Genomic DNA, 27,380 nt, shown 5'->3' on the forward strand with positions numbered 1-27,380 from the left:
GTTCGTAAGAATGTAAGAGCATCATGAACATGTATATTTGTAGATTATAAGGCCTTTATCAGCACTTGACACAAGAAACTTGCAAACAGATTATATGTGATTATGAATGATAATTAGTTAAAGCCTTATGAGCTTCTTATAATGGTTTATTTACAGTTAACTATGCACTTTTAAATAATCCCTATACTTTTTGCGGCTACCAGATCTAAACTAATGTCTCATTAATGGTAAAAAGTCCTTTATTATGCACTTATTAGAATTAATTTTTACATGTTAAGTTCCTCATAAATCTTTTATAATATAAAGATACTTTATTTATGATGCAGTTATTAAAACTTATATGATTCCTATGAACATTTTGCAATATTAGGGCTTATTATTAGGATTATTTACCTGTTAACACTGACAACACAGACCATCAAAACTAAAAACTGCCGTGTTGGGCTTCTGCTGTCTTTTTTTTTTTTTTTCACTTTCAGATGACGTGCTGCTGGCCTTCGTTGCTGTGTTATTTGACAAGTTTTGTTTTTCATGTGTGGCATTTGGACGTGTGTCTCCAGTTTACCTGCCATTTATGTTGCATCTGTCCTTCCTCACATCATTTCCATTTCGGGGCAGATGGGCCATTGTGAGACAAAAATGAATTCTTTTGATCTGAAAAATTGGGTAAAAATAACATCATCTGAATGCACTATGAGCGAGAGAACCTACTGAGCATATAAAGTGTTTTTGTTGTTGTTTTCCTCCTCTATATTGCACTGCTTCATTTCCATTCACGCCACGCCACAGACATGGCAGATAGATGTGGCAGATAGATGGCCTCTCTCAGCGTGTCTGATATTTCAGACACAGCAGGTCGCCTTTTAGTACGCGTTGTCCTTACATGTAAATTTTAGAGATGTGTTTTTGTTGGATTCTAAATCACTCCTTTAACTCGTATTTTGCTTTTATCCCACCAGAACACAGTTTTGTTGCCTCATGATTCAGCTGACATGTGACCACGATGTCCCTAAAGTGAAGGTGTCAGATCATTTCCGCTGGTGTATTTGTGCAAGTGCAGGTGCAGTGTTGGGTGTGCGCCCAAGTAATGACTCGCGACACCTGCGTGTGTCCTCAAACACGGCTGTCAAGCATTTAGAGTCGTGGTTGGACTTGAGTTCCAGGCTTTCTCAGTTGTTAGGATGAAGTATATTTAGATGTATTTGTCTGTGGCGCCTCCTACGCCCGCTCAGATCATTAAGATGGAGAAACGGGAGAAAGGTAGAAACTTCACATGCAGCAAACTGTTTAGTTAACACCTACAGCTTTCAGCAAAGACAGCATGCAGCCGTACCATTTTCTCCTACTTTGAACTCTAAATATTGCCAAAGTGACGTGCTGGGATTCTTGCTGGCCGGTCCTGTATGTTTAAGCACCGCATGCATTCTACATCATCAGGCCAATTAACCTGTAGCCAGTAACCTCTGTGTGTTCAGTCTCACTCCCACCTCATCAAATTTCAATGCGGGTCACCTCGGCTGCCGTGACATAAGTCCTTCCCTTGTGTTCTGCAGCTTTCCTTTTGGATGATTTGAGGTGACTTCTGGTTTTGTAAAAAAAAAACAAAAAAAAACAGTAGCTTGACGACAGCACAGTGGTCGGGCTGCTGCCGGCCCTTGGTGCAGTGCTGACCTGGCTGTGTCAGGCAGGACGAAGCACACCCAATGAATTAGGTTAACAGGAATAATAATGTGGACTTTACATGGCTGCGGGGCCAACAGTGTTGTGTAACACTGATTAATATGTTGCTCACTTCCATGTTGGTCAGTAGGTCCTGCAGGATCAGCCTGGCAGAGAAATATAGTTACTGCAAGATTTTGCTGGCTTAGTATTTCCACGCATCGAGTGTAAACAGCTTATGTGGACGTAAGCTAATGTAACTTGGGCGCTCATGAGTTGAGTTTAGCGTATTGCTTCATCACTGTGGAGGACTTGGGTCTGAATGCAGCCGGCCAGCGGTGGCATCCCGCAGCACGCCCACACCTCGCCTTTGTCGATATGCAGCTTGCTGTCTACCACTGCCCTGGTTCATTACGACAGGGGAGACAATGACCCAGAATCAGGTTGACCTGAGTGCTTTAAATCAAGGCTCCACTGGAGGAAATAAATTCGCTCCCCACCAGCACGCCCAGCGCCAACTAGGACAAGTAATCCAGACAGAATAAAAACGTCCTCTTAGAGGACGCCGAGGGAGAGAGGGATAGAGGAGTGAAGGCGTGATAGGCTAACAACGAAAGAAAGAGAGATAGAAAACGAGCTGGATTATTGACTGGATAGATGGAGATAGAGACGTGGTGCACTGCTGCGACATCAACCTGCTCTGTAAACATGAGACACGTCATCTCATGGGACACAAATCTACTCCCACAGAAAGTAAACACAGACATTGTTAGCAGAAGATGCAACAAGTTCATCCACATTATATTTTCTTCTACAGCATCGTCTTTATAAATAGAAATGCAGCTTCTTATACCTGAATTTGGATAGCTGCTGATAAAGATTTAGCTTCCACCCCTCAGCAACATTCGGCTTTACATACGTTACAAGAACCTTTTCTTGTTTTTATGTGTTTGAGACTGAAATATCTCTAACCTGAGGACATGTTGAGTTATTCAACTGTCACGCAGCTGCAGACTCATCTCATGTGACGTTGTGGCTCCCCCGTATGTCTAATTCTGGAGGGAAATAAAAGGACTACTGGATGGCTTTTTTTTTTTTTTTTTTTTTTTGCTGTGAAGTTTATGAATCATTAATTAATTCGCACTAAAACATTCTATTTATTGGCTTATTAAGATTGCATAACTACATATTTGTGATTTGATCTGGATCAGTACATGGATTGGTGATGTCAGTCCAATATCTTAGCTTACTTGTTCTACCAGTTAGACTTAATTATTCCAATATTTAGGGTTGGGTGTCAAACCTTAAGGCAACTAAGTATAGAACATTTGAGGAAAGTACCACAGGTTGCTTTAAATTTCACATCTGTAGTCTTCTTTACTTGTTCCGTGAGCCAAAGGTTCTTAAGTTTATCCATCATTAGCCAGTTTTAGACTCATCAGATTGAATTTTATTTGAATCTTTTTCAGGTCTCGAAGACAATGTGATGCAGTCAGTTAGACTGTGAGCTGCTTGAGCTAAGATTGTTTAGTCAGCTGCTGTTTTCCAGGGTCAAGAATGAACCATGAAGCTCAAACTGTCACCATTTAAAGACAGAAATACTTTAAAACAAGATATACAAGGTTGAAACACGGTGACATCTAAAAAACAGGACTCGAGGAAGCGCTGTCATACTTACAATACATAAACAATATGATTAATAAAGTACGTACAGTGAAACGTAAAGCTCGCTCCTTAGAAACCACCAGCCCTGCAGCCCCGATCGTCCCGACTTATAATACAGTCTCTGTGCCAAACTAAGCTGACCTGCTGCCGACTGTGGCTTCATATTTATCATGGTGTGACAAAGCCGTATTGGTATTGCATCACTACTCGTAAGGAAAAATGTCAGATGATACACAGGTGTGCTGAAAATATAAAATGTGTAGTTGAATGTTCAGTGCTGCAGATATTCAGAGAAAAGAGGCGCCAAAGAAAAATATGAACCATTCAGGGTTTTCCAGCTTTTGGCTCAGTGAAGTCGAGGATTGCCAAGAGGCCACCTGTTGCCTCATTTGACTCAAAACATGCATCTTCTTTAAAGTTTTGAGTCTTTGATGGTGTGTGTGTGTGTGTGTGCGCGCTCACGTGTGTGTGTGTGTGTCAGTGTGAGTGTGTGCGCGCACGTCTGTGGAGGAGCTCTCCGGCTCGCTGAAGCCTGTTCTGTTTTCTGTTTATCTGTTTACATACTGCAGCAGCTGCTACTCTGCTTTTTTCTTTCCACTCCTCTGCTCTCCTCCGCCTCGGAAGGAGAAGCTTTTCTTTTTGCTCTTTTTGTTTGAAAAAATAAAAAAAGGGAAAACTGCTGCTGCGGGAGCCGTGACAGACGTCCTTAGGATAAAGCAACATAAAACACGGACAAATAGGTTTGTACCGTTGGAGACGAACTGAGCGGAGGAACATCAAATAGAAAAAATATACTCAAAGAGGGAAAAAAACAAAGGGTCATCTTGTACCAACTAAATGTGTACAGAAAAATGTGGCTTTAAACATGAAGTCATGAGGAAGAAATGAATGAAACCCATCTAGAAGATTGTATACAGCAAACCAACATAATGCCTGAAGAACACATGAAGGTATAGGATACATAATTAGCATAGAAATGTGCATATATATCGCACCAAAGCATTATGTAAAGGACATTAGAGAACACTCAAAATTATAATACCGCAACCGTACTTCGACTCTGCGCACAGTGGGTGTCAATGACTACTGCTCCTTGATAAGGTGTAATGTGTCTCCAAACCCAGACCTGCGTCCTGTCGGCTTGACTTCAGTGGCTTCAGTCTGACGCGGCCAGGGGGGTCGTGTTTCGGCTAATGGCGGCGGTTGTCAGAAAGGTCAGATGTCAGATCTCAGTGCAGCAGTCAGAACCGACTGCTTCCTGTTTTAATGGCCATGTGCTGTGTCATTAGCCTTTTGCGCAGTGTTTCTTCAACACTGGCTCGGGGCCCAAAATAATTGTTGGAGTATGATAATGAGGTCTTTTGGGTGAAGCTGAAGTTCAGTAATTTGGACTCTGCAGTGAGAAGTTTAGTAGTTGCTGCTATTGTCTGATCATTAACAGATAGTTCAGCGTTATTATGTCTGACATCCCTATCTGTGATAATAACATTTAACTCCCAAAGTGTGGGGTCTGTGAGATGAGCATTCAAGTTTTAAACAAACCCTCAGCTGAAAAACAAGAACACAACAACAGGAACAACTTTGCAGTTGCACCGTGAGCAATTTTTGGAGTCATGACCAAAGTGTTTTTAGCTGTTCCGGTCACAGCTGAAGGTGAGAAGTGGTGATCTTCTAGAAATTGGGCAGTGAACAATCTTTCTTGGGAGTTTTTGATATGATACTGCACTCGGACGTACTCTTGAAAAAAATACTTGTCACTGGAGGCCTAGTTTCCTACCCTTAGTGGGATCTTTGTTTTTGGAAAAGTTAAAGAAAATTGTGAGCCTCTGCCTCCCCGACTTATGATAATGGAAGTGTGATGGGTGAGAAGGGCGTCAGACATCTTGTGCAAGTGTGCTCACTTTCAGTTTTAACTACAAGTAGATTAGATCAGCAGTTATCAACCTTTGCATGTCTGTGCCTTCATCAACACACCCATCATCTTCCAGTTTTTTTTTTAAAAAACAAAGTAATGTATAAAACAAACTAAATTATATTTACACTTTTAAATACATGAGGGTGCACAGCGTTGCAATTATTTTCTCTGCGGTTCAACTGTTCCCCTGACGTAAGCAGTTTGTTTTAGACCAGCGATGTGTCGGTGCTTCTCTGGAACAAGTTCTCATGACCTAGATCCAATTCTTTGGCTGGCCTAACACAAAGAACTGGTTCCAGAGATGGCCCTGGCTCCAAACCAACACCTGGGCCGCCTCGGTTGAAAGGGGATAACACAGAAATCCACAGGCGAGCAGCATTAAACATCGTTCAGAGACCTGTGTAGGCAACCCAGGTCGACGGAGAAGGTCTCATTTTTCACGAAGCGTTACAATCCGCTCATTTATTACCAATAAAAAAAGTGATTAATACTTGTGAATTGTTACACAGAGCATTTTTAACAATTGATCATGACTGTGAGGAGTTGAAGGAGCCTCTTCAGGAGCGCCGTCATCGCTCAGACCACAGCTTCGGTTTCACAGACTGCTCAGGTTCAAAGGTCCTTGACTGACCTTTTTCTACATTCATTGTACGTATTCCGTTCATTACCCTCACTTATGCTTTGGCGTCAATCTTTGAGGATGTTGGAAGATTGTTGGTTTTGGTTTCCTCCAACCTGCTACTTAACTTACGTTGCCTCTATCCATCATTTCTATCGATATCCACCGTGCATCGTATCACCAACTTCAGGATTCTCAGTAGCAGCATGTCGTGTTTGTCTTCTACCTGGCTGGCTTTAGACAATCAGTCCTCTGCTTGTTTACAACCTGTCTGATCATTAACAGCCCTGTTTCCAGCATCGTTGGAATCCAAACAATGACGCCGTGTTTAGATAAGAGCCGAGTTGTAATAAATCAGAATTATCTTTTACACAAAACACGGCCTTTGTCGTTTCAGATCCGAAGCTTGAATGGCAGCACACTGGCAATAATAATGTCGGTCTGGTTAACGCTTCGAGTCACTGGCTTGGAAAATGATTAGCATTAAGCACCTATTAGCATGTGATAAATGCCACACATTGTCGAGTCTTCTCTGGTATGCAAAGAGTGGGCTCTGCATTGATTTGTCCTCCAGTGCAATGTGTCTGTTGAAGCAGTCGTCTTCACCGGCGCCAGTGACAGACGCAGTGTGCTGACACTTACTGCTGAAGCTGACTTTACAGGTTCATTTTTTCTTTTTTGTCCCTGAGCCCTTGATCACTTTGGTAAGGCTCAAATGTAATAAGCAAAGACCTTCGCTGTGCAAAAAGCCTTCATGGTTCAGTTAAATCCTGAAATGGGAAGAAGTCATTTCATTTCAATCCAAGGGGCTATATTGGTCATTTTAAATATGAAATTGGATCGAGCTCCTTTCATTGCAAATGTCTTACAAAATAATCCCGTTATACTCTCCAGAAGTGGTATGAAAAGTTGACAGAGATTGGAGAAAAGAAGTCGTGGAACACTCAATCTTTTCGTTACACACTGGGGCCTCGAGAAAACCCGCTAATAGATTTCCCATTTTTATTGTAATTAACAGTGTAATGGTCGTCTGTGCGTCACGACCCCGAAACCAAGTCAGTCCAATAATTAAGGACCTTGGAGTGAAACGAGGTTTCCACAGGATGTGAAGTCGTGCTTGTGTCTGCACATTGAACGACGGTGTGTGTCGCTTGTATGACAGGATGTACCTCCTAAACTCTGTGGCCGGAAGGTTTCGGTGGGCTTTTTTAATCAGCTTGGCTCGCCTTTGGTATTAGTAGGTGATTAAATGAATTAGCGGGACCTGGGGACATTGAGCGCTGGCCTGGAACACGGGGTCTCTCGGACCAAGGGGGCCACGACGGGTTTGGATCGGAGTGGGGCGGGAAGGGGGCGTGAGGATGATGATGGGAGGAGGCAGAGTGGAGGGACACATTGTCTGTCCCTCGTCTGTGCTGAGTCCATTGCACACAGTGCACACACACACTTTCTCCTGACATAGAGGGGTTTGTACAACTCGCATGAATACACACACACGTAGATAGAAATGCAGATGCACACACACACACGCACGCACACACACACACACACACACACTCTGTCTCAGACACTGGGCTATTGTGTGCAACAGTGTCGCCACTGTGTCTCTCCACACAGAGCGTCCTGACACAGCACACACCTCCTCACTGCTAAATGTCACTCGCTGTTACTGTTATCATTGGTGATGCAAAGAGCAGAGATTGTGTGTGTGTGTGGTAGTGTATGCTGACAGTTGTGTATTACTTGGCTGGATGTGTTTGCAGTAGAGTAACTGGTTAAGCAAAGAGTCGGTTAGTCCATCGATTCTGCCGCTTGTCTCCGTTTTATCGTCATGAGCTGAGTTTTCTCTGTGGTTTATCACATTTGTCGTCCTTGTTTGTTTGTTGTTTTTTAATATGTTTCATTTTTTGCTGACAACACAACATTTTTAATTGACTGACCAAGAAAATAATTGGAATACTATTCAAAAATGAAAATAATAATTGATTCGAGCCGTTGAGTGCAGGGACCCATCGAGGATTTCCCCTTCAGGGCTTCAACTTAACGTCATTTTAATGTTTTTTTTTAAAATATCTTTGTGGTTGATTAATAACTTGAATTGATTATTAAAATTGCACTCATGTCAACATATCCTTCAGTCAACTGTTTTTCAGCTCATTGTCTTTTCAAATTGATGACTTGAGATGACTCGTCCATGGTGAAGCCTTTAAGTTGCCTGTTTATCTGACCAGCAGTCCTGTTGGAGGCACTTTTGCTTTTATAGAAATATTATTGTTCAATTTTCTGATGCGTGTAGGATTATATTTCTCCATTTACCTGAGGTCCCTTTCTGCTGCCATTGCAGGGCAGGAATATACAGTATATATAGCAGTGACTGCGGGTCAGGTGGATATGACCAGACCGAGCAGCAGCGTAGTTCTTTTGAACACAAGCTTTGTTTGTCATTGTTTTTTTTCTAGATAAAGTAACGTTGACCACTGATTCACGCCTGGATTAAAATAAATGTGACCTGATGCAACGCAACAAGAATATCAGTGATCGTTTGTAAAGTCAGAAACCACAACCCTCCTCCGATTAAAGGACAATATTCAAGGGCTGTAATCTTTTTGAAGTTAGCGAAGTTGTCATGGCAGGTCCAAAAAAATGTAATGTCACTGCAGAGTTTTCTGGGCCAATTTGATTTTCTGTTATTCATCTGATGCCTTCAGCTCTGTTCTTTTTGCCTCCACAGTTTTGCGTCTTTATCTCTGCCTGAGCACATCCTTGTCTTTGCATCTGCATGCGCCCGGCGGAGGCTGATAACGGCATTAGCTCATCTCTTCGTAACGACAGATGATGTGCTGTGAGGGGGAGACTGAAAGTACAACAACACAAACACAACTCATCCCTTTTGTGGTTCGGCCCTTTTTCTTGTCAGGCTATATTGCTTTACAAGCTATATGTTTAGTGTCCTCAAAAGCATGATATTGATATTGCAGGACTATTTTAGGGTACCATTGGGTATTATTGATAAATAATCATCAGTAATGTGGATATGATTACTAACTGGAAATATATGAGTATTACAGGCTTGCTTCACTGAACACGTGTTGTTGCAGACTGTTTGCATGGCACCTGCTGCGACACTCGGCTTCGCACTGTAATCAATGGAAATGGCAGACCCCGCGGTGAGAGCAGGGTTAGCTAAAGTGACAACGGCGCTTACAGCGGCTTGAAATTATGCTTCCAGTACACAGGAAATGACTTGAGCGGGGAGATTGGTTTTGAGAGTTCCTGTTCATGTTTTGTTTGCGAATCAAATTGCAGACTAAATGACAGGGAAAATGATAGAGTAAGACGAAAAAAGAGCATTGTAAAGTCCCTCATATTCTGCTGCACATTCGCGGTGTGAGTGGTGTGCATATGTAACATCAATGCAACCGAACAATAACACAAGTAGACCAGCCTGGTAGGTTCAGAAGATCACATCACTTGACTGTAACACGGCCTCAAAAGCCAGGAAAAGACAACACATATGATCTACCTCTCCTATTCCATTTCTGTTGTTGCTAATTCACAGCCTCAGTGGGATGAATCTTTTCTCATTTTGGAAACTCCGGTTGTCCATCATCGTCAAGGCGGCAGCTGTGAAACTTTGCACCTTTTTGTCTTTCTCCTTGTCACAGTCGGAAATTTAACAGGTGAAATGTTCGGCCGTCAAGACGATCTGTTCAGGGAGAATTACCGTTATTGTTCTGAAAATCATATCTGTAATGGGCTACGGGGACATTTACAAAGACATTAGACATCTTAAATGGGATTAAAGTGAGTGAATGGGAGGTCTTTAAAAAGATTTGTTCATTTGAGGTAATCTTTCGTCGGCTGCTGAAGGGAAAGTCTCCCGTATTTAGCAGAACAGAATGTAAAACTTAACTGGAAATCTTTTGTCAGCCTCGGATTGTTCTCCAACGTTGACACAGTCTTTGTAGTCAGCCATTCAGGCTGCACGGAAAAATTGCATTCTCCCCCAAAATACATGAGGAAAAGGAAGAGATGAGTAATATTGAGCGTCCTCCTTCATATTGTTTTGATGAGGTGATGAGAGGAGGAAGGGGTGATAGAAGGGAGCATTTGAAAGCTTCCCGGTGCTCGACCACCAGGCCTCACCCCGAGCTCGAAGTCCATTAGTTTTAATGTATTCTCTCTCTAAAAGAGGCGGCGTTAGGACACCGATTCTGTTGGCACACAGACAAAAACATTATACGCGATTGACCGACCTTCTGCTCGAAAATTCAAACAGATTCAAATGCAGATTTAACTTTCAAGAACAGAGTAGATAAGGCTGCTTAGCTTGCATTGGGAATTAACTCACTGTTGACTTGTTCAACTTCTCGTGAACCCACAGTGACTGCACCGAGTGTATTTGCATAGTGAGGAGGTTTCCTCAAAATGAGACAAAGTGCTGCCTTTTGATTACAGATAAAATCCAGCAGGGCTGAAGTTTTAAATGTCTTATATCAGTGCCACTGATTTCTTACCCCTGATCTGTTTTCTTTCATGTGTCTATGCACCGAGTGTCCGGGCAGCTCAGGCATTAGGCTCAAAGTCACTTGTGGTTCCACGGTGGAAACAGCAAGTGCGGTTTGCTACCACAACAACCATGTCTCCTCTGGTCAGAATCAATAGAGCTACGATCTGATTTCATGCTTCGCTCTGTGTGAGTAGTTTTCCACACAGCAGCGGGGCACAGTGAAAGGAGTCGGTTGCACTGATGAGGAGGTGGAGGCGTGCAGCCCCTCACCTGCAGCTCTTCATCTGACAGCTCGCCGCGGCTGCGCCATCTACTTCCATCACTCTGTGCAAGAATTACAAATGACCTGTGAAAAAAAAAAAAAATGCACATTATGACCAATTTCTTAAATGAGCTGCACAGCTAAATAAATCATGTTGTGATTTCTTTGACAGACTGAAAAAAAAAAAATATCTATGAAAATCTTTAGGGTGTGATGTTTGTTGGGGTCTGAAGCAACACGTTTTTTGTTACATCTGGAGAAAATAGCTTGCAGGCCACGACATCTCCGCAGCGCTACAGTAAGACATTATAATGATGTTTTGTCGCACATTAGTCCGATTATTTGTGCAGCTCTAATTGGCACGATGCTGGATTAAGGTAAAGGCTGCAGCCAGACGTATAATGTGAATTTATTCTCCGTTAACACTGGACAATACAAACCACTAACATCTGGGTTTGTGTCTTTAATGAGAGAGAGTAGGCTGCAATCGTGCCCTTTCATATGACTCTGTAGTAGTCACCAGTGTTTGTCTTCTCCACCTCCAATTAGCTGTGATGGAAACACAACACCCGGGTGAACACACTCATTTTCGCCCCTTGTCAGGCGAAATGCTTTGTGCTGAAGTTAAGGCTCCTGGCTTGTTAATACCTCTCCATCCATCTCTGTTCAAGCAGCACTCGAACATCGTTCAGTCTGAGTTTGAAAGGGAGACAGTAGAAGACATTAAAGAAGAAGTCAGTGGCTTCCTTGTCTGTGTCGGATCCTTTACCGCTGCCTGATTGCTTCTGTGCAAGTGCACCTCTCAACAAGAGATGAGAAAGAAGTGAGATGTCTCAGTCCTTAGCTACTCCCATCATCAGCCCCCCGAAAAGAAAATGACGTCTGAAATTCAGAATGTTTTTAAGACTTTTTAGATTAAGTTTTAACTTCTTCTGGATGTAGTCTGTTCAGGTTTATCTGCTTTCTACAGTTTTTTCATGAAGAAAAAGAAAAACAGAAAGATAAACCTGCTCACTGGCCACAGGAAAGGAGTCATTGCCCTGTTTTAAACCTGCACTTGTTTATTTTGGTGACAACTGAGGTTAAATACATGACCAGATATTCTAAAACAGGCAGCAAGAGGCAAAAGAAGTTTTACAAATCCATCAGTGGTGCGGCCTGTGACACTAGTTGTCAGATATCGCTGCAGCACACAGCTGTACACAGCAGCTGTGAACATGTGAGCACATCAGCTGTAATCAAATTCATCTACGTGACATCTGTACAAAGCGTAGTTGCTGATACGGATCGTGGGATGTGGGTGAAAGCGTCTGTTAAAGTGAGATGAGTTGGTTGACTGGCGGGACATACACGACAATAATGCAGGAAAAAGCACAAGAGGGAGAGGGGAGCATATTCTAGCAGTGATGGTTAATAATAATGATGAGAGGCTCAGATGAAATCCTGCATGTGGTGAAGCACAGTATGTTCTGTACTGTGCTGCCGTTATCTGCACTGTACGCCTATAGCATGATGACGTCTGTGTCACATCACCCTCATAATGATGATGAAAGGGCCGGAATGCCCTCAATCCTGCTGGTTTGTGGCGATATCAGTGAATTAAAGCCGACGACAGCACTGCTGGAAACACACACACACACACTCTTTTGTGATCGTGTCAAGTGAAAACTGGTTGACACATCTATAGTTTAAGTTGTGGTTTACTTTGGCTGTCATCATTATGGACATGTTTGAATACCAAAATCCAGTTTACAGTTGATGTAGAGATGAAAAATTGACCTGGTGAAATCTCATGGTGTTCACGAGTGGCCAACAAGGAGCCTTTGATTGTTAAATCAGCTGCTGCAGTTGCTTGTGAAGTTGGCAGACTTTCCAGTCAAACGCCCGTTTAAAGCGAGTGTTGCTGCTTTTCTGAGCCGACGCACTGGGGCGCCAACTTCCAACTTTGCAATGGAACTACGGTCATGCCGACCCTGGGATTCACTGTCCGATAGATTTGAAACCTTCTTCAAATCAAAGTCTAAAGTCTAATCGCGACTGCACACCTGATCAAGGTCAGCTGCTGTTTGCCTCATGTCTTTGTCTGCTCTAATGAAGACTCGGCAGTGTTGAAACATTAGTTTGTTTGCACGATTGAAGGCTGTAAATTCATTAGGGTGCTCCAAGTCCTGTTTTTACAAACAGAGTAAGTAGTGATGGTGCCTCAATCTAACCAAACTTTGACTTTTACATCACTCAGACTACACCACCTCAGATATGTAAGCTCCACTCTTCACTGTGGTGTCAGGCACTGTGTTGTCTGCAGCAGACACACTCCACGCAGTGCCTTTTGTAATGCACTGTCAGGCGGCCATGACAGGCAAAACGTCCAAATTACTGTGTTTTCTGCAGCTTCTCCACTCAGTGAGACACCGTCAATGGCTCAGACGTAGTCACCTGTTGGCCTATTGTATCAGTAAAATTTCTGCCTCTCATAACACCTTTTTATATGCATGTTGGGCCGACAGGTCAGCAGCCGATAATATTGTTACAAAAGAGCCGGTCACAGTGGAAAGTCTGCCTCAGGAAGTTGCTGGGTCCATCGTCTCTGAAAGCAAATGAAGAAAATGAGCATTTCCAGACCACTTAGACTGTATTCAAGATTGTGAGTGGCACTTTAGCAATCTTGTTACCACAACAAACAAAGCGGACGTTTGACGGTACGTAGGCAGCTGGCAATTTGTGAAAACAGCGACGTGAATGAAAACCGACAGACCCGGAGGAAGAATTGTCTATAATTGTAACTCTGTGTTGGTGGTTTACTCTGGGCATTATTACTGTTGACTGCCCGCAGCAGCTGCTTGGTGTGCATTGTCTGACCTGCTTTCTCAAATAATCGTTAAAAAATTTAGGCTGTGCTTTTTCTGGAGAAATGTGAAACAAAGGGTGTGTGCAGTGCAACGTTCATATGTCTGCAGAGCGGGAGCTGATTGAGGTCAATCTGTGATTTGCTGCCTTGGCCCTGGGGACCGGCGGTGATATCACCAGAGGGCTTACAGTCGCCCCGCAGCTCGCCTTCGTTTTTACATATCTTCCAGCAGTTCGTCCTCGCCTCCCACTAGGACATCACATCAAGTACACAGTAGCGTAGTGAGTGCTTTCATTTTTCTGTTTTTAATGCACTGCCGAAAATACGCAAGACGGTCTCCCCCCGGGGCCGCGAATGATTTATTCCCTTCTATCTTCAGCACCAAAGGCTCTGCTAATGTCGTGTTCATGTTCACCTGTTGTCAGAGTTAGAGAAACAAGACTGCGCATCAGCATCAAGGCTGCTCTCTGAAATTTTCGTCTCAACTGTCGGGGAGACTTCAGTCGAAGAGAGAAATGGAAACTTGTTTGTGAGTATGCCGCCCCACGTCGCTGCCCGCAGAATAAAGCCAGATAAAAGCTTAAGTTGGCAGCGTGTGATGAGCAGCGAAACTGCTGCATGGGTTTCCTATCAAGAGAGCGATGTTGCCCAGCAGCTCGCCATCCCCTTTTTCACTTGTGTGGTTTTGGGTCGTTCCAAACTCGTGGGAGGGTAGGAAAATATTTGTCAGTCTAAATATATGTGGTATTCTTGGAAAAATATCATGCAAGTTTGGCAGAGTCCCCCCCCGGGCCGCCCCCGGCCCCTCCCCACGTGATTTTTGTTTTCCATCAGTGGGCAACAATCAAGTAGTCGATCAGAAAGCTGGAATAAGAAGGAAAGGCAAAGAAAGCTCAGCAACCAAAAGGGGGGCCTGGAGGTACAAGATTATCAGTATGACTGGCTTATCTACGGCATCCAAACTCACTACGTAAAGAGATGTATCGGACTGAATCTAGTATTCATTAATATGATTGATACCCACTGTCACACATGCGCTGACATCATGACATTTTTGACCCAGAGGAGATGTTTGTGCAAATGTTCATATCAGTTTGCTTGGACTTAATCTTCACAGGTTCCTACACAGTTGGTTTGAAGATAGCGGGTCATTGTCAGGGGGATTCACGTATTCGCGTATTCTCTGCCTGCCTGTATATTGCTTTTCCACTCTTTAGTTGAGTGTAGGATTGATATTGGCGCGAAAACGGTCACTATTTACAGTAGTGGTTCAGATCATGGTTCAGGTCCTTGCTGAACCAAGATCCTGATCCATTCTTTCTGCCCAGTTTTTTTTTTTTCTGCAAATCAGCACAGAAACAACCAGTCATTTCCACGTTATGTCTTGCGAGTGTGATTCTGGCGCCAATCAGTCATGCAGCGTGCAAACCACACGCGACTGCAAGCGTAGTGTTGCCAAGGTACAACACAAACAAGAAGGTTTCGAATGTGTGAGAGCGCATCTCATACGCACAATCTGCTGTCGTGTGCTACATGTGTGAAAACACAACTCCGGACGCTGTCTGGACCTGATTTACATGAGAAACGGCGATAGAAATTTAGAGGCCACAAACTTAGTTCACACACTGGAGAAGCTCAAATTATCCAATGTTTGTCATGACCAATAAAAATGATCAAAAACTTAGATCTGTCTTTTTTTTTTAATCGATTTATTGACAGATCTAAATGATTGCTAATACTAATGCTACTAATGCTACTCAGGGATTACAGCACCGGGACACTCAGAGGACACTGGGAGACAGATTTTAAAAAAATCGAACCGAGAGACTGCAGACGTTGGGGGACATGTCCTCATTATTTCCAGCTCAGAATGTAGCTGGCGAAGAGAATTTATCTGAATCTCAACTTTCAGCAACAAGGCGATTTAAAAGTGCTTTTCATTCGACATGAAACGCATAATAACGCGCTGATGGGGTGCTGATTAATGCAGAAGATGTCAGTTTGTGTGTGTCTGTTTTTGTCAGTAGTTTTTTTTCTTTTTTATGCCTCTGGCCTTTCTTTCACCTGTCTGTGTGTGTGTGTTTGTGTGTATGAGTAACATCATTACCTCTGCTCTGATTCCCCTGATCTGATCAACAGCAGCTCCTGGGTTTCATATTCCAAGCGCTAATGCCTTTGACCATCAAAGACAGCTAGAGAGAAACACTGGCCGTTGCTTGTTTGTCACACATCCTGCTTGAAGTTAATTCACTTTGCCCGCCGCTGCACTCACATCCCGCAGAGAGAGGCGGAGGGGTACGCCGTGCCTGGAATCATTCAAGGTGCATCAGAGGAAACTTTTACCTTGTAAAAAAGAAAAGCATTTCATGTAAAATGTTTTATTGATGTTAGTGGTTTAGTTTGCTCGTTGGCCTTTTTTCTCCTGGATCTGCTGTGTGTTGGCTCTTCGTGGTTATAAACTTGAATCATCCCAGTGGAAGATTTTGTTGATATTTGTGAGACGTCGTTGGACTGTTACTCGCAAACTTGGCTTTTATTTTTTTTACAATTGCTCTCTTCTTAGAGTGTGCTCTGCAGCAGTTATTAATCGTGCAGGTGATAACACTCTCAGGTGTATGCTTGTATGCAAGAATAAAGGACAATGATTAGACAGCGTTCACCTTAAGACTGTATCATTGCACAGAAACCATGGCCACTGAGACAATTGTAGACTGTTGGTTAAATTGGCGACCAGCTGTTTGTTTAGAAAATCCTTTTAGACGCTTTTAAGTCATCAAAAACACATTTTTCCATGAGAATGTTTTTATTCTGTAACTCGGTGGCAATCTTTCAGTGGTGCGGTGCCACCACTGTGTGTGTGTGTGTGTGTGTGTGTGTGTGTGTGTGTGTGTGTGTGTGTCTGATCCTGTGAAGCCTTTCGTATTTCATCAGCTCCCTCACTAAAGTCTCAGCTCCAATAAACCGGAGAAGAGCGGTTGACTCTCTGGCTGCAGTTCAGCTGAGCAAACCTTAAAACTATTGCTAAGATAAGGCAGTAAAAACTTTACAATTTACTCCGAATAACGTTTGCTCAGGGTTAGTATTATATGAGCAAAAACAATTACGGTTTCGGTTTCTTAAAATGATTTAAATAAAAGGTAGGACATCGTGGGTGTTTGCAGGGGCTGTATGTGCCGCTGTTCATAACCTTTATCTTTATTTTTGTCATCATCCAAGTCGTCTCCTTATTACACAGCGTGGTGTGTTTCCTGTTTTAGCTCCGGCGGTGCATGAATATGACCTGAAGGGCCTTTTTCATGTCATTACTTGAATGGATGTGCCTCTATTAGTAGGAGCAGTGTGTCAGGAACAGGTGATACTGACAGAACACACAATATCAGAATATTTATGACCTCAGCTATTAATAAAACTCTGTTCTGAGGATAACTAGCAGCTAGTGCTTTCTGAATATATTAACATGCAAGGCATTTGAAAATATTTATTGTGCTTAAAACCTTTGGTATGATGTCTGTACAGGTAGGCACATTTTGCTTGTTGATAAAGGGGAAGGACCCCAAAAATTGAGTGATGTTGACAACTGACTTTTATGATAAAAATGCTAAATATTGTTATAGGGAATTTTAAGTGAAAAACACGTATCTGATATCATCTGATATCTTCCATTTCTACCACCAACACTAAACCAACAGCTTCTTAACTTCCGCAGCCTCACATTTTCTTTTCACACCCAACATGTCATGAATACCGACAATCTGAACCGTGCCTGAAGACTTCTGAGCGCTCGCCTTCATAAAAGGAGGGAAAAAAATGTTGCTGACAGCTTTACTTTGAAATTCCTCCAGAATAATTTGAGACCCTGCTGATAATCCTCTTGTGATTGACCTTTGGATCCTGACCCAGTCTTTACGAATCATTTGCTGTAAACCAATTTGCTGTGTTAAAGATGTTTCCAGCTCGTGGCGCTTTCGCACGAGCTCTCGCAGTCTTGATCGCGGCAGTATGCTGAGGTGGGATGGTAGTATGTGTGTGAGTGAGACATCATAGTGCAGTAATAGTCAGTGTACAGGGTATCAGTGGAGTTGTGACATATAGATGCAATAATGATACACTAATAATGATAATAAACTAAAATAAAACCAGATAAGGCAGTTAAATAGCAATTAAATGGAAACGATCAATGAATACAAATGAACCGGATGTGGATAGAAACATAAATTAAACATTACCAATAGCTTGAACAAAGAGAAACACTTAAAGAAAGAGATTTAGACTTGGCTTGCCTGAGTAGGAAGGGAGCTCCACAGCGAGGGGGCTCTGAAAGCAAGAGCCAGAATCTGCTTTTGTCACCAAAGCCTCACTTCCAGCGCGCATTCTTACAGCTATTTTTACATTTCCACTTGTTACAGCATCGCATGGTACCAAAAGAGCCATTTTGGCAGTCCTGTTTTTGCGGGACCCCTCTGTTGAGGTACCTAGCGCACCGCTCCAATACTGACAGGTGGAGATAAAAAACCCACCACGGACTGATCAGTCAGAACAGCCAGAGTTGACTTACCTGTGGCCAGCAGGGCTCCATCTGCAGATCCCAGTGGGCTGGAGGGAACGTATCAGGGTCAGTAAATCAGAACAGTATTTAGGAGCGAGGCCATATAAGGCATCGGGAGTGAGCGATAAAATTTTAAGATCAATTTTAAATTTAACAGGGATCAAGTGGAGGGAGGCAGCACAGGGGTGATGGGACCAGTCCTCTTTGTTCAGTAAGAAGTCAGGCAGCAGCGTTTTGTACCAAATAAGTAATATAGTATACTGCTCAAACAATTGTATAGTCATGTGATTATATATGATATAACAACATTAATATTAAAGTTAGCCATAAAGTTCCGTTCACTGACACACAAACACTCTCCCACAGACACACAGTCGCTCACTGCTACAGGACTGAAAGTGATGCTGTAGGAAGTGATTGTACTGCTTGTTTCCTGTCCATGTTCTTAGCAGTTAGGTAGACGTTGTAAAGCTGCAAAGGAAATGTAGTTTAACGTCTTTAACGGACCTGATTGCTTGCTGCAGCAGATTGCACTGTGGATCATTTCATCAGTTGGTGCTGCTGGACCGAGCTCCAGGGTTTCATCAGTGACAGGATGACAAACATGAGGAATTATTTATCAGCGTTTATGAACGAGTAAGTGACGACATGTTTCATACATAAAAACATGTGTGTTTTGTTTCTCGAGCTGTGGTGGTCATGTAAAGAGTCAGTTGTTTTGTTACGTGTTTGCATGCTAAGTGTCTGTGAGAGGCTGGAGTTTTATCAGTGGAGGTTTTTTTTTTTTTCTGGCTGCGTTAATAAGACGTCCGTACATTGTTAAGCGTGTTGTTCAAAGGAAGTGGTCTGAATCAGCTCAATCAACTGTGTAGATTGTCTACCAACTGTGACTGTAGTCTATTTATACTGCATTTAACTCTATAAATGCGCAAGTCCCTGCAAAAAGATCATTTTCACCCTCTAGATGATTATGTGTCGAGGTTTCCTTAAAATCGCTAAACACTCAGTAAGCTGCATTTTGGATATCTTGGAGACGATGAGGCGCCACAGTTGTTTTTTTTTTGTTGACTACCTGATGGTGCAGCTTTCAGTTGTCAAGAGACTTTTGTTCATGTTTACAGCCAGCCGGTTTACATCGAGGTAATTGTGACACGAAAAATCCCCGCTTCAGCTCGCTGCCCTGGTACTGTTTTTTTTTTTTTTTGTCTTTTCCTCTTTATCAGTTTCTCACCACACTGACGTCTGCTTGTAGCATTCAGGAAGCGGTTAACCTTGATGGAAGATGGTAGCGGGGTCTACAACGGTCCACTCACAATGCAAATGGAAAATTGAGACTGCAGCCCATGCACCGTCACTTAGGTACAAATGGAGAAATTGGCCTCCATTCTCATAAAGGCACACTTGTCCATTTTCCTGGACCCTTAAAGGTATCGCATCTTGGTGGAGCGAATTACGTCACGCAAGTGGACGAAATTGGAGCGATTATGAGAATAACAAATTGCTTTTCATTGTTTGTTTTGTTTTTTTTTCACCTCAGTGTGAAATATGATTTAATTTGCATCTTCTGGCTTCAAATAAACAACACAGGCTGAGTGGGGAGAGTGGAAACAACACATTCAGCTCTTTGTGACATGGTCGCTTGAACCTCCCTAAGTAGGCCACCAATATGCATCTGTGTGCACTCTGTGTGGTGCATCAGACCAATGCTCACTTGTGAATGTCAATGTTTCCCCTGTGCATTCTTTGAAAGATTTACTAGACGTCATGAAACTGTTCCCGCGTTTACTAACTGATGTTTTTATTAAAGTTCCAGCCAGTAAAAGTTTATATTTTTCTGAACGGTTGCTCAGTGTCTCTCTCTCTCTCTCTGTCTCCTCACTCAGGACGTTTTACTGCTGCTAAAAAGGATGATGATGACGGTGATGGGCGGAGGCCACGGCCGAAGGTGCAGCCCTCGCTAGAATACGTTCTCCTCCAACTTCACCCTTCCACCATCATCCATTTCTGCCACCACCCCCACCCTCCCCGGTGCCATGGCTAACCACCTGGAGCTGATCCAGGAGCTGCAGCAGCTGGACAAAGTGCCCAGCCTGGAGAGGCTGCGGGCGGCCCAGAAGCGGCGCACTCAGCAGCTGAAAAGATGGGCTGTGTACGAGAAGGAGATGCAAAACAAGAAGCGAAAGGCTGATAAGAAGGGACGCAACGCCAACAACCTCCAGCCAGAGTCCAGGAGGCATGTGTCGTTTGCTGCCAGCGTGGCACTTCTGGAGGCGTCGGCCAGGAATGATCCAGATGAAGGTAGGAGCAGTAAAGGATATTTATGATGTGTGCAAATTAGAACGTAGAGGTGAAGATTCATGGGGAGTGAAGATAATGACACAAACTACACAAGTGCTCTTGTGAGCAGTGGACACACACAATATATCCAGAGCAGATTTATCCCTCTGGTAACAGGGCAACACACAAAGAGTATGTGACGGGAATTCTTTCATCAGCTCAGAGTCAGACCCGGCACAAAGCTCAGTGACGCCACATTTGAATAATTACTCTAATTCCAGCCTCACCTCGCTACTTCAGCTGGATATCAAAATGCCAAGGTCAGGAGAACCATTAGTCGGGCCTGCCCACTTAAACTGCCAGTGGAACTCACTCCATTCAACTGAATTTGTTCTGCTAGGAGGCTGTTTTATCATTGGGAAATAATGGAGTTGTCACACTGAGATGAAACTCTGCCAGTCTTTTAATTAAAATTTCTACGGCTGGTGCCCCCCTATTTGGAGATAATAATTGTTTTCCACCAGTACAAACAGTCCCACGATGCCGTGGCAGTGCTAACAGTGTGTCAGCGATGCAGGGATGATAGCAGGCTGCTTATCATTTCAGATGACATCTAATTTAACTTCACTTTGACTTGAAAAGAGATTGAGCTCTCTTTATCATAACAAATACGGCCTGCGGTCGGGCTACTGTACACTCTCTGCTCGAGCAAGCTGTCTTTACAGATATGGAAACAGCCATAAGGCTGAAGTATTACCACCACATTTCTTACAGAGCAGAAGCAGCCCTGCATTTCATATACACACGTATTGTACACGTGCGCACATATGCACATGCAGGTGGACTGTGAACTGGCATGTATGAGCTCCAGCTGGACTGAGAGTCAGTTGGGGTTTGTATCACTGGGTGGGCTGTTGGATTTCACCACCATACTTAACCTAAATAAGGAATTGATAAAATCAGCAGGCGATAAATGGAAATCACCTCACTGGGCGAGAAGGAAAAGCTCTTTCCACATTAAGAAATAACTTTCCCTGGTTTCTGTTTTTGCTGATTCTGCTGCTGCCGCTTCATTGCACACCGATAGAGGTGTTGTTGTGTGAAAGATTTTGAAAAATGGTCGTAACAGCATTTTAAGGTTTTGTCGTGCGCTGCTGTGCGGTGTGAAATTCCCAGAAAATCTGCTGAGCCACTTAGACTTTGAACCACGATGTTGTGGCTGTTAGTGATTCGTGCAATTCTTCAGAGATGTTTGAGAAAAAAACCACACGAGGTGGTCTGAGACGTGCAGCCTCTACTCAGGTACTGTCACGTCCAGGAAATACTGTGTGCTGGATGGTTTGATTTAAAAAGAAAGAAAAAAATATTTTGTCAATAGCAGATTCAAGGAATTATCAGCAATATATCATTGGTATTAAGTAAAATATCTTTTAATCACATATTAGAAGGCATCTTCTGTGTTTCGTTTGTTCAGTTTCGAGAGGATGTTCAAAACACAGGAAGCAACCGGCTGCAGCTGAAGCTGACTCACAAAGTTTTCATCCGGCGGAACAACAATCCTGTCAAGCTTTTGAAGGCCGTCCTGCTGACTTGTAAAATGAAAATATTTTTTTATGATTGAAGCAGGTACTCTGGTGATTGTTGAGCCTGTTGCCTTGACCAAACAGCAGATTTCATCTTGCTGTGAGGGCAGGGATTTGCTGAAAAATACAGTGGGCTGAATAAACATGGAAATAACACTAAGCTGTTGCTGTGGACGTGCAGTCATTATGTTTCGCAGTAAACTTCCTCTAAGGTTGTAGGTTATACTCTATCTTTATACAGTTTTCAATCAGTTCTTAATACAAGACAATCAGATTTATACAGACATTCAAGCTGCCCAGAGGATGAATGCAGATGACTCTGGTGAGCTCCTCTTGTGTCACCATGGGGTTAACATTTGTAGGTTTTGGCTCCGCTGCTATCTGATTGTTTGTTGTGAGCTTTGGTGCTCTCATTCATCCTCCCCTAAGGATGAAATGTGGTAATTTTATAGAGATTGCATCCAGCCTTGCAAATTTCAGTACTTTGCCTTACGACCTTGCTATCACAAATAACGGCATTGTCCTTAATCTCAGCTGTGCTTTGTGTTTGTGTTTCTAATTGGCAGATGTTAGAATGCTAACATGCTAAACCAAGATGGTGACCATGTCAAATGTCCCACCACGCTACGCATTAAAGATAGACTTATGAACAACATTATCGGTGCCATTGTAACATCCTGAAAAAGTCTCTCGCTGCTCAAAGCACGTACATTAGCGCTCCATGCCCTGTCTATAATTTTCTTATTAAACATGCCCAATAAGGTGAACCCACGGCACTTGTGTTTTCCCAGCTTAGATTCCTCAACATTCCTAGCCGGTTTACTTTGTTTCAAGCTTCAAGAGCTGAACGAAGCTTCGTCACGAACAGCGATACAGTGGCTATCCCCCAAACCTTGAAATTCCCACCCCAAGAAACATGTTTGGCACTTTAACAAATAACCAAATGAAATTAAAAGGACACTTCCAGCTTGGTTGGATCTTTTCCTTCCCCACGTCCTACACCTTTTCCTTTCATGTGATTCTAGCCGAGTTCTGGTTTTGTCCAGCTTGGCAAAAAAAAAACAAAAAAAAACATTGAATTGACAGCAGTACAACACGGCTAAGCAACAGATATGTGGTGTTGGGACGAAGATCCCTTTGAAACCAGGCACAGGAACGTACATTGAGTGTTCACCGAGCAGATGTGAGAGTTAAACCGACTCTTTTCGTTGATGACTGGACACAGTTTTCCCTGTTGCTTGGGCTGTTGGATGTCGCTGCAGAGAGACGGTGGAAAGAGTCGTTATTACACCGGTGTGCTAATGAGCAACTCCGAGGGGACACGTTACCCACATCGCCACCACGCTCACCCCAACAACAATGCCACTGCCTCCGAGCTGCTAATATGACTGTAGACTTGTTTTTATGTTGCTGCATTATGATGTAGTATATATCAATATATTCATATACATACATAATTGCTATTCACTATCACTCATCTTTAAAGATCATCAATAATTAAGTAGTTTCACTCCCCGTGATTGTGTGAAGCTGTTATGTACATAATAAAAACACATTTGCTTCCAGTTTTCAGCCTGACTGTTTCAACAGTCCTCACACTTCAGAGTAAATACGCCAGTCAGCGTCTCCCAGCGTGCAGAATCAGACGCGTAGAGAGCAGATTTCTTTGCTTTGTTTTGAGCATCACTGATATGCAGAGGCTTTGTCAGTCCTCCTTACTGCTGACAGTGCCAAGGCACGGAACTGTTTGCTATCAGCGCTGTTTAATGAGGGTGGCCATGAAAGAGGCAGAGAGATAAAAAGAAAAAGGGGAGGCAGGGTGTAGTGTTGCCCACACAGCTCCAGTGGCAGCTGGCTAGCTCAGGAGCCTGATAATCTCCTCTCTCAGTCCCTCTGGTCCCCAAATGCTCGATCAAGCATCATGACTCCACACGCTATGCTGCTCGAAGCGCACTGTTCACAGTCTGCGGGCTTCCTCTTACAGAAATATCATCTGACATTCTCCCGCACAGTCATTTCAAAGAGGGTTGTGTGAAAATAGGCGGAGGAAAACGGATCGTGACGGAAATTTGTTGGAGCATCTTAGAAAAACAAAACAGTGACTTTCACCTTAAGATTCATTTTCATGAACTCAATCGCAGTCTCCTAATCTCCAGAAACGTTGATTAGCAAAGCCATCACGAGCAGTACAACATAACAGATGTGTGTGGAGCCTTTCTTGGAGTGAAAAACGGCAACAGAGAGATCAGATCGACTTTGACCTGTGGCTGACTCCTCCAGCCTCGAGGGCGTAAGGAGATGAGAGGTCGGATTGGGTGCACTGACGCCTGTTTAATCCTGATTGGTTGGATCGAGTAGGCCGTTTTCTGTGTCCTCTCTGTGGTTTGCGGTCAGAGCGTCACTGTGTTGTCTGGGAAGGGCATGTGTGTCGGCACACAGTGACAAATGTGTGTGTGTGGAGAGTCTGCTGGGTTTTTTGTGCTCACAAATTTACATTTACTGTATATTAAACAATAGATGGTGGTGAACAATGCAGGTGTTGGTTCTTGTGTTAAGTGTATATTTGTGTGTGTGTGTGTGTGTGTGTGTGTGTGTGTGTGTGTGTGTGTGTTCTCTTTCCTCTCTGAGCTACTAACCTCCCTGTCATTACAAGTTCCTGACTGGAAGCTGTGGGAGCAGACTCACCAGGCCGTGAGGAGGAGATGCAGATATAGAAAAAGCCGCGGAGGGCACAATGTGTACTCGAGCAGAAGTCTGCGTGTGTGGGTTTGTGCGTGTGGGAAGGAAAACATAAGAAAGTGTGTGAATATCTGAGATTGAATGAATGCAAATAAACTATTTTTTTCCCCTGCGTGTGCTTCCAGCTGACTCTCTGTGAGCCAGGCCGTGGAGGGAACAGTAGGTCGAGGGGGATTGGATAGAGAGGAGTGCGTCCCGAGTCTGAGCCCATTTCCTCGCCCTCTGGCTGCCACCGTCCTGAACCCCCTGCCCCGTCACTGTGATGAGGGTTGATGGCTGTGAAATTACTGTGAAGCACCTCGGTGTCTCTCTGTGCAGCTCTCTGACTATTGAGACTGATAGGTTTTCTCCTCTCCAGAGAGCTGCTATCCTGCGGAGGAGCAGCCATTAGGGCCACAAAGGACGGTCAGCACACACAGGCTTGGACTTGACCTGACATTTCCTCTTAACACGCCGCGTGATCTGATCAAGTCGTCAAACAACGCAGACATGATTGAAGGAGTTAAGAATGTCCACAAAGAGGAGAAAAGCGGAGTAGTTGGATTCTCGACACCTGGAAGAAATCTGCTTGTGTACATTCACAGCAGCTTTGAATTTGCAGGTTGCCGGTTTGTAAACCTGCTCATTATTTATAATGAAGGCAAGTCAAGGTACACATTTTGGTGGCAATCAAATCATCCCACTGACAGCTTGACAGTAAGAGTGTGAGAGCAGCATGAATCAAAAGGTCGTCCAGTAACATCGACCGCTTCTCAAAGCGTCCTCGAGTGAGATGTCGAAGCTCAACATGCCTCCGATGCCACTCAAGGCTGCTCTGCTGCAATTTTTGTGTGCAACTGTGTTTATTGTAAAGGTCATGAAGACACCATCTGAAGGTAAAAGTGTTGTTCCAGAAGGCCTTCATAGTGATGTGTCCGCAAAGTGAGTGAGTGACTGACAAAAGAGAACAAGAGAGAGAAATTCAGCTTCAGGGTTTTTTTTTTTTTGGAAAGCTGCAGTTAATTGTCAGACACAAACCACCCAATTCAAACATCTGAAAGGTGTGCAAAGCATCTTAAACTGCTTCACACTGCTCTAAAGGTAATATCGTCCATTTAATTTAAGTGAAAGAATTACTACCGATGGTAAACGTTTTAAAGATCTTCTATAGTTCTTTAACTGCCACAGTGGTATTTCTTTGCAGTAAGATACCTAGACAGCTGGCGGTGGCTAAAAAAAGCTCATCTCACTAAAATGTTTAATAACTTTTGAATGGTCAGTCCTGTCCGTATTGTTTCATGACTCATGCAAAGTGGAGATTCTCAGCTTTTCAGTATCGGTATCACACGTCTTGTTCAGGCATTCAGGGGCTCCCAAGACGATGTGAAGACGCCGTCATGTTCTGCAGCTTTGATTTGTTGAGGAGGCCCACATCGTTTCGTCCTCTGCTGATTTAATAACCTTTGTATTTACTCCCAGATCAGTAGATAGAATATAGAGCTTTTTTCCACTGAAAAAGTAGGATAATGTTATAATAATTTGATAATAAATAAAATAGATAAAAATCCTTACTTTCTATTTTTTAAAAAAACAGGGTTTTTTTGTTGTAATTCTGGCAAATTCATCCATTCTCACACAAAGCACATGTGAAAGTGAGACTGTAAATGAACCAGACCGAAACAAAATGACTGAATCAAATGATGTGAGGCACTCGATGGTTTCTAGAACAGGGTGGGAAAAACAAAATGAATACAGGCTGCCCTTCAAAACTGCTCTAGGTCTTTTAATAACTGTTGTTAAAAACTTCATTTTGTTTAAGCTGATGACTCATTTTATACGTTTTCTCAATATTTCAGGGGTTTAATGTAGCAGGTTATGTAGCAAGCAGCTCTTTTTATGGTATATATTTATAGATAATTAAAACAGTAACAAACAATGAAGCAAATCAAGCATCCGAAGAAGGAAGATAATAAACAGACACCAGGAAAAAGGTGCAGAGAGTCTGCCGGATTGGACACATCCATTATTTTATGCTGCTGCTGTTTGCTGACATTTCGCACAAGCGCAGCAGTTGTTTTTTTATTGTGAGTCCAACCTGAATAATTAAAAATGTATTGTAAAACGTGCTGAAGGCGAGGGCATCAGGGCAGCCGAGTTTACTTCAGCATTTGCTAGGAGGTCTGCTGTGTCATCATGGACCTGTGGCCGCAGTCCTCACTATAAATAAATGATCAGTCGGCTAGAAAGACGTGAGATAATGGACTTCTCAGTGACGACAGTGCCAGTTGTTTTGCGCCCCTCTCTGAACCTCACAGCTCGGACTGCCTCCCACCCCTGAACTCTGTTTCTTCACGTGGCAACACCCGGTGCACTAATTGCCACTTATTCCCCACTTAAAATCATAACTTGCAACTTGATGTCGGGGAGGCCATTCTTTAAATCCACATTCCCTTTTTAGCCGTGCGGCCTCTGCTTTTGGTTCACCACCTTTTTTTTCTGCCATATCATCACCATATAAATACAGAGGAGGAAAAAAAACAAAAGCGACTCCAGCAGCAAGTAACGGCTCTTGGAAGGAGAATTCGCATGTGGTTTTTGCCGTCTTTTTTTCCCCTCTTACTAGTTATGTGTGTGCAAATTAGGTCTCGGTGGAGCTTTTGTCTTCTTCTGCTGTCTTATTAGAGAGCTGAGGCCTTCTCCTCAGAGGCCTTAGTTAGGCTTAGCTGCTCCCAGGCATATGGCAGCAACCCAGTGGCATTAAAAAGACGCACAAGAGGA

The 27,380-nt window shown here is 43.3% G+C and overlaps 1 protein-coding gene across 3 annotated transcripts in view; it reads left to right on the forward strand.

Moving 5' to 3' along the window:
- The window catches only part of ppp1r16b (protein phosphatase 1, regulatory subunit 16B), a 100,020-nt gene that overhangs the window by 12,290 nt on the left and 60,350 nt on the right, over positions 1–27,380 (forward strand). For 2 of the 3 annotated variants that reach the window (XM_037100232.1, XM_037100234.1), the window contains exon 2: positions 19,908–20,322. In XM_037100232.1, the coding sequence (XP_036956127.1) occupies positions 20,058–20,322 (265 nt within the window). In that variant the 5' untranslated portion in view covers positions 19,908–20,057. Of the gene's footprint in view, positions 1–18,475; positions 18,661–19,907; positions 20,323–27,380 lie in introns of those variants that run through there. The other variant, XM_037100233.1, reaches the window with a different exon arrangement.

This window comes from Acanthopagrus latus, chromosome 6 (genome assembly GCF_904848185.1).
Source record: "Acanthopagrus latus isolate v.2019 chromosome 6, fAcaLat1.1, whole genome shotgun sequence".
Taxonomy (NCBI): Eukaryota; Metazoa; Chordata; class Actinopteri; order Spariformes; family Sparidae; genus Acanthopagrus; species Acanthopagrus latus.